This window comes from Lactuca sativa, chromosome 2 (assembly GCF_002870075.4).
Source record: "Lactuca sativa cultivar Salinas chromosome 2, Lsat_Salinas_v11, whole genome shotgun sequence".
NCBI classification, from domain to species: Eukaryota; Viridiplantae; Streptophyta; class Magnoliopsida; order Asterales; family Asteraceae; genus Lactuca; species Lactuca sativa.
In genome coordinates this window covers 231,595,022-231,602,400 of record NC_056624.2, presented here as the reverse complement: position 1 = coordinate 231,602,400, position 7,379 = coordinate 231,595,022, and the positions used below count along the sequence as shown (strand labels likewise).

At 35.4% G+C, this 7,379-nt stretch overlaps 1 protein-coding gene across 7 annotated transcripts; it reads left to right on the top strand.

Moving 5' to 3' along the window:
- Positions 1-4,986: 4,986 nt before the first annotated feature.
- LOC111896299 (uncharacterized) lies at positions 4,987-6,532 on the top strand. 7 transcript variants are annotated; one of them, XM_023892308.3, is made up of 5 exons: positions 5,038-5,429; positions 5,519-5,659; positions 5,831-5,882; positions 6,029-6,090; positions 6,190-6,532. In XM_023892308.3, exons 2-5 carry the CDS (start codon positions 5,543-5,545, stop codon positions 6,271-6,273), a joined length of 315 nt encoding a protein of 104 aa, XP_023748076.2. In that variant the 5' UTR covers positions 5,038-5,429; positions 5,519-5,542; the 3' UTR covers positions 6,274-6,532. The 7 variants fall into 7 exon arrangements, 1 of the variants encoding a protein (XP_023748076.2); XR_008230510.1 differs by having other exon boundaries at positions 5,036-5,429; positions 5,519-5,882; positions 5,971-6,090; XR_002851862.3 differs by lacking the exon at positions 5,831-5,882 and having other exon boundaries at positions 5,040-5,429.
- The last annotated feature ends 847 nt before the right edge of the window (positions 6,533-7,379 follow it).

Sequence of the window (7,379 nt, the reverse complement as noted above, 5' to 3'; positions counted from 1 at the left end):
GAGAAGATGGAGCGCATTTAAGACTCATCATATTATTATTTTGATTTACATTATATTTTTGGTGTCTAAAACTGTACAGAACACACTTGTATTAAAATTATATATTTAATACAATGGATGATGTTGTTTGCTTATTTACATTTACTGTGTTGTGATACTTTACATGACGTCCTCCGCTCCAGAACGTTTCCGCCGTTCTTGGTTTTGGGGTGTGACAGAGTATGCTTTACGTTAAAATTCTGTAGCTATACGAATTTTTCTTATTTTCAGTTTTTCGGGCACCAAACGTCGTTTTTTTTCGCTTCATTTTTTCACACCTCTACTATACATGATTATCTTTATTTTCTCCAACATGTAGCTATTAATATCGTTCATAAAGTTGTGTGCCCCTTCGGGATCAATTACTCGTTTCACAGTTTAACATTGTAATGCATATACTTTTCACCAACTTGTGATGGATTATGTTTTTATATGTATATTTATACACATGAATGAGTTATGCTATATGCGTACGTGTATATGTGTATGTATACGTGTTTGTGAGATGTATGTGAACGTATTCATAAGCATTATAGTGTTAAACCACTAAACGAGTAATGGATCCCGTATGTGCACACAACTTTATGAATGATACTAATAGCTATAAGTTGGTGAAAATATAGATAATCATGTATAATAGATGTGTGAAAAAAATGGAGCGAAAAAAAGGAAGTTTGGTGCCCGAAAAATGAAAAATAAGAAAAATTCGTAGCTAATCCGTAGCTGATTAGCTACGGATTAGCTACGGATACTTCTTATTTTCGATTTTTTGGGCACCAAACGTCGTTCTTTTCGCTTCGTTTTTTTCACACCTCTACTATACATGATTATCTTTATTTTCACCAACACGTAACTATTAATATCGTTCATAAACTTGTGTGCCGCTTCGGGATCAAGCACTCGTTTCACAGTTTAACATTGTAATGCATATACTTTTCACCAACTTGTGATTGATTATGTTTTTATATGTATATTTATACACATTAATGAGTTATGGTATATGTGTACGTATGTGTATATGTGTATGTATACGTGTTTGTGAGATGTATGTGAACGTATTCATAAGCATTATACTGTTAAACCACTAAACGAGCAATGAATCATGTATGTGCACACGACTTTATAAATGATATTAAAGCTATAAATTGGTGAAATTATAGATAATCATTTATAATAGAGGTGTGAAAAAAACGGATCGAAAAAAACGACGTTTGGTGCCCAGAAAATCGAAAATAAGAAAAATTCGTAACTAAATAGCTACGGATTTTTCTTATTTTCGATTTTTCGGGCACCAAATGTCATTTTTTTCGCTCCGTTTTTTTCACACCTCTATTATACATGATTATCTATATTTTCACCAACTTATAGCTATTAATATCATTCATAAAGCCATGTGCACATACGGGATCCATTATTCGTTTACTGGTTTAACACTATAATGCTTATGAATACGTTCACATACATCTCACAAACACGTATACCTACATCATCATCATCATCATCATCATCACCATCATCACCATCATCAACAACATAATCATCATCACCATCATCACCATCACCATCATCATCATCACCACCACCACCATCATCATCATCATCACCACCACCACCATCATCATCACCACCATCACACCATCATCATCATCACCACCATCACCATCACCATCAACATCACCACCACCACCACCATCACCACCATCACCATCACTATCACCATCATCATCACCACCATCACAGCGATCACCATCACACCATCATCATCATCACCACCATCACCATCAACATTACCACCACCACCATCACCAACCCCACCACCACCTTCACCACCATCACCACCACCATCACCATCGCCATCGCCATCACCACCACCACCACTACCATCACCATCATTATCACCATCACCACCACCATCACCACCACCACCACCACCACCATCACCATCACCATCACAATCACCATCACCATCACCATCACCATCACCATCACCATCACCTTCATCATCACCATCACCATCACCACCACCACCACCATCACCATCACCATCACCATCACCATCAACATCACCACCACCACCATCACCATCACCATCCCCATCACCATCAAACCACCACCATCAAACCACCACCATGACCACCACCATCACCATCACCATCATCACCATCACCATCACCATCACCATCACCATCACACATCACCATGACCATCACCACCACCATCACCATCATCACCATCACCATCACCATCACACATCACCATCACCATCACCACCTTCATCATCACCATCACCAGCATCACGATCACTATAAGCATCATCATCACTACCATCACAACCATCACCGTCACACCATCATCATCATCACCATCACCATCACCATCACCATCAACATCACCACCAACACCATCACCATCATCACCATGACTATCACCATCACCATCTGATGGTTTTTAGTCCTAAGAACATCCTATGTGCTCATACAAACCCTAATGCTTGGATCTAGGTTTCTCTATTGTACATGCAAGTTATCCAAGACTATAAACCCTAGATCTAGCATATGATAATCTATATAACCTATAATTAGGGTTTAGATCATACCTTGATTGTTATATAGCAATAACAATCCCAATTCCTCCTTGTATTGACTTTAGAAAGCTTAGAGTCACAAATGTCACTCCTCTGATGGTTCACAAACACCAAGAGCAAAAGGACGAAGAGAAGAGAGGATGGAGGCTGCCCTAAAACGTGTGAAACCCTAGAAGAAGTCTTAGCCACGTTTCATCGTTTTATAATGTTTCACTCATTATGTATGCAGGGATTAATCGCTAGGCGCCCTCTAATTGGTCGAGTAGCGCCTAAGGATTAATCGGAGATTAATCGGGACTTAATCGGTATTTTTACAATAGTGGTTTTTTTCGAGGTTTAGTCCAAACATCGACTTTTTTTGGCTTCATGGTTCTTTTGAACTAATTTCGTTGCGTTTTGGTCCTTCAGAAAACTGAAAAGCCTAAAATACCCTTCTAATATATTTTTATGGTTTTTTTATTTAATTTAAACTTGTATTAATAAAAATTATGGGGTCACCTCTCTCTCTCTCTCTCTCTCTCTCTCTCTCTCCAAAACACACACTTAACACTATCAAAAACACATACACAGAATCTCAAGAACACCTCCACCTCCATCTCCACAACCCATCAGCGTACACCACCACCACCATCTGCTGCCAACCACCTCCATCTCCTCCACCCTAATCCTACATATCCCTTTGCTTAACCTGGTGAACAATCGATTTTCTGAGTTTGTTTCTAGAACTGAAATCGATTTTTGAATCTAAAAAAAGCTTGTGGTAATGGATTTTCAAGCGCTTATTTGATTGTTGTTCTTCAAGGAAGGGGTATTAGGCACGATTCTCATTCAAAATGTCTAAATATGATTCGAGTCCTAGATACACACTTGTTTCCAGGGGCAGAACTATATGGTTGGTAGGGGTAGCATGTGCTACCCCTCAAAAAATCATGGATAATGTTCAATTTTTTTAATAAAAAAGGTTTGGTTTAAGTTTTTACTACCTACAAAACTTGTGGTGCTTCTATTTAGCTTAATTTTGAAGTCCAAAGAGGCTAAAAGCCAAATTATGTTCAACAAATGTCATTATGAAATATGTGAGTCCATTAACTCCATTCAAATGCAACAGTGGAGTGAGCATATCCTTATTTATTTCCGTAGCTAATTAGCTACGGAATTGCTACGGATCAACTACAGAATGGGATGCCCTAGTTTAGTAACGGAATAGCTACGAAATAGCTTCAGAATAGCTACGGAAGCGGGTCTGTAGCTATTTCGTAGCTAATTAGCTACGGAATACCTACGGATACTAATTACCTACAGATTAGCTATGGAGTATGCTTTACGTTAAAATTCTGTAGCTATACAAAATTTTCTTATTTTCAGTTTTTCGGGCACCAAACGTCGTTTTTTTCGCATGGTTTTTTTCACACCTCTACTATACATGATTATAATTATTTTCTCCAACATGTAGCTATTAATATCGTTCATAAAGTTGTGTGACCCTTCGGGATCAAATACTCGTTTCACAGTTTAACATTGTAATGCATATATTTTTCACCAACTTGTGATGGATTATGTTTTTATATGTATATTTATACACATGAATCAGTTATGCTATATGCGTACGTGTATATGTGTATGTATACGTGTTTGTGAGATGTATGTGAACGTATTCATAAGCATTATAGTGTTAAACCACTAAACGAGTAACGGATCTCGTATGTGCACAAAACTTTATGAATGATACTAATAGCTATAAGTTGGTGAAAATATAGATAATCATGTATAATAGATGTGTGAAAAAAATGGAGAGAAAAAAAGGAAGTTTGGTGCCCGAAAAATGAAAAATAAGAAAAATTTGTAGCAAATCCGTAGCTGATTAGGGGAGATGCCCCTAAACGAACGGGGGTTCAGGGGCAACGCCCTTGGGAGCGGGGTCCCAGTGTGAATAAAACGAAGCGGATAAAACGATGTTTGGTGCCCGAAAAATCGAAAATAAAAATAATTTGTACCTAATCCGTAGTTAATTAGCTACAAAGTTTTTTAATTTCGATTTTTCGGCGACCAAAGGTCGTTTTTCTTCGTTTTTTTCACACTTCTATTAACCGGTCGTATCTTAAATATGTAAGAAAATTTATACAAAAAAAATTAAGACTCGAATAATAATAATAATAATAATAATAATAATAATAATTACAATTATAATTATAATAATAATTATAATAATAATAATAATAATAATAATAATAATAATTATAATTATAATTATAGAAATAATAATAATAATAATAGAAATAATAATAATAATAATAAAAACAGAATTGTAAGTGGTCAAAAACTATTGTAGACAAAGAAGGTATGGATGTGACATTCCCGGCCGGTTAGTAGTCCCCTTGGTTCTATCTATGATAGACGCGAGTTCGAGTCCCACCACCCCCTTTTTTGGCAGTTTCGATTTTAGGGTTTCACAAAATCGAAACTTTGGTCCGCCTCCATTTAGCAGGATCCATCGATGAAATTTTTTATTCTCCCGCTTCTCTCTATCTCCTTTCTTGATTCGTTTTTCCTCTTCTCTCTCATTGTTTCCTACTCGCACCTCTCCCTTACACCCCCTCTCGTCTTCGTTTTCATCGTCGGAGTTCCATCTTACCGCCGATGCGGTCAATGTTGTACATAGAGACTGTTTTAGCCCCGGTCATCTCTCTTCGCCATCACCAAATCCGTATATCTTCATCACCGATTCATCGTCCCCCTTTTTAGCTCCGGTCGTTTGCGTTTCGTCGCCGTCATCGGCTTGCCATCGCCATTGTCATCATTGTTTCAAGTAAGATTTTTTTTGGTTTAATTCCAATTAGGTTTTCGTTTTGGGTAGACTTTGTTTTGATTTTGGGTGTGTTTTGATTTTGGGTTCAGTTCGATGCCTTCTTCAAACTATTGATGCATTTTCAAACTCCTCTGTTCCATTTGTTATCAAGGCGACCAAGGTTATTACTCCATGGCTCAATTGCCCTCATCTCTCTCTTTGCACCTTTTCTCGATTTCTTCCCTAAAAAGGTAAACCCTAGTTTTTTTTCATTTCTTTTCTGAAATTACTTCATGTATACAATTTAGATGTTTTAAATTATATTTTAGGTCGAATTTGAGATTTTAGGTTAAATTTTGGTTGAAAATGTTAGATTTGTGGTAAAGTTCAACAGTAATGTTTGGGATTTCCTAATTCAATAGGTTCGGAAAGCTGGTGATCCAGGTAATCACAGTTTTGCAATCTTCCCTACGGGTAAGGAGGTCAATATGACTTTTGAGTTTATTGAGAATCAAATCAATCAATTTTGAGTAAATATTCAACTTTTTTTTATGAGTTTCAGTGATTATCCTACTGTGGCTTCTACATGAGAATGAAGTTTTTGATCTTGTGTATGACAGGTCCGTCAACAGTAATTTTTAGAATTAAACTAGGTTTAGCAGTTGGAAATCAACTTGGTTTGGTAAGAGATGATTCTATATTATATATTTAATTACTTATCTTTTGTTTTTAATGTATATTTGCTTACTTGACCTAGTTGCATAAATGTTTGAGTTTGCAGATCTGTGTATTTGAATTCCAGTTCAAAAGATACAATCCTACACATTGTCACAACAATAAAACAAGAAAGTACGTTTTGTGTTAGGTATATGTTTCTTTATTTTAGTAATGTTTAAATTGTTTTCGGTTTACAAACAAGCTGAAAAGGTGAGCTCAAGTGTTGTGTGTGTTTCCACTTTCTTGATTCCCCTGTTGAAGCAATTCAATATATGGACCATGGAGCTACTAGCTATTTTGGAACAATTGAATTTGTAAACATGTAGTGTTTGTTTTTTTAATTAATTAATATTTACTTTTGTAAGATATTTTGAACAATGGAATGAAATGTGTCAAAGTTGGTATTAGGACGTTTTTTGGTGTATTTTATATGGTATTTGGAACAAATATGAATTGAATGTGGTATATGACAAAAAACAGAAATTTTTTGATTTTATTTTTTTTAAATAAATCGAAGTTAACTACGGAATAGCTAAGGATTTCCGTAGCTATTAGGATCCGTAGCTATTCCGTAGCTATTTGGATCCGTAGCTATTCACTTCCGTAGCTATTTTGTAGGAAATATGTAGCTATTTATTTCCGTAGTTTTTCCGTAGCTATTCCGTAGTTATTCCGTAGCTATAATTTAGCCACGAGCCATTATGCTACAGACATTTTACCGTAGCAATTCCGTAGATTTCCGGTTATAGCTACGGAATAGCTACTGATTGTGTTGTAGCTATTATATCAATTTTCTAGTAGTTTGATTATCATTTAATTACATGGAACTGCTCTTTTGGCATAAACATCTTAAGAGTTAAAATAGAAAATAATTTTCTTTAAATTGTTTCATACAAAATATTTAACAAACAACAATACACGCTTTCAAGTCGTTGACATATCTTAAAATTAAGCAATTTATGATTCAATTTTAGCAAATAAATTTTCAAAACAATATATCATAAATGAGTTTTGTTCACCTGAATGAAAAAATGTCAAATATATTTAATCTTTTTTTTGAACAGCAAGAAGAAAAAATATATTTAATCTGCCAACATGTATTTCATCCCCCGGAGCCATGACATTTATAAATCAATGAATAATAAGTTGTTCATAGATAGTGGAAACATGTGTATAAAATATGAAAACAAATTAAAACGACTTAATAGATCCTATGCTTCACAAAAAATTGCAAGAAACCATGCTCAGTTATGA

What these genes read in the sequence shown, in the direction of transcription:
- LOC111896299 (XM_023892308.3), top strand. Translation starts at nt 5,543, where the DNA reads ATGCATTTTCAAACTCCTCTGTTCCATTTGTTATCAAGGCGACCAAGG. An exon ending in TCGATTTCTTCCCTAAAAAG is followed by an intron (nt 5,660 to 5,830) that starts GTAAACCCTAGT and finishes CTAATTCAATAG; the next exon opens with GTTCGGAAAGCTGGTGATCC. An exon ending in TTTTGCAATCTTCCCTACGG is followed by an intron (nt 5,883 to 6,028) that starts GTAAGGAGGTCA and finishes TGTGTATGACAG; the next exon opens with GTCCGTCAACAGTAATTTTT.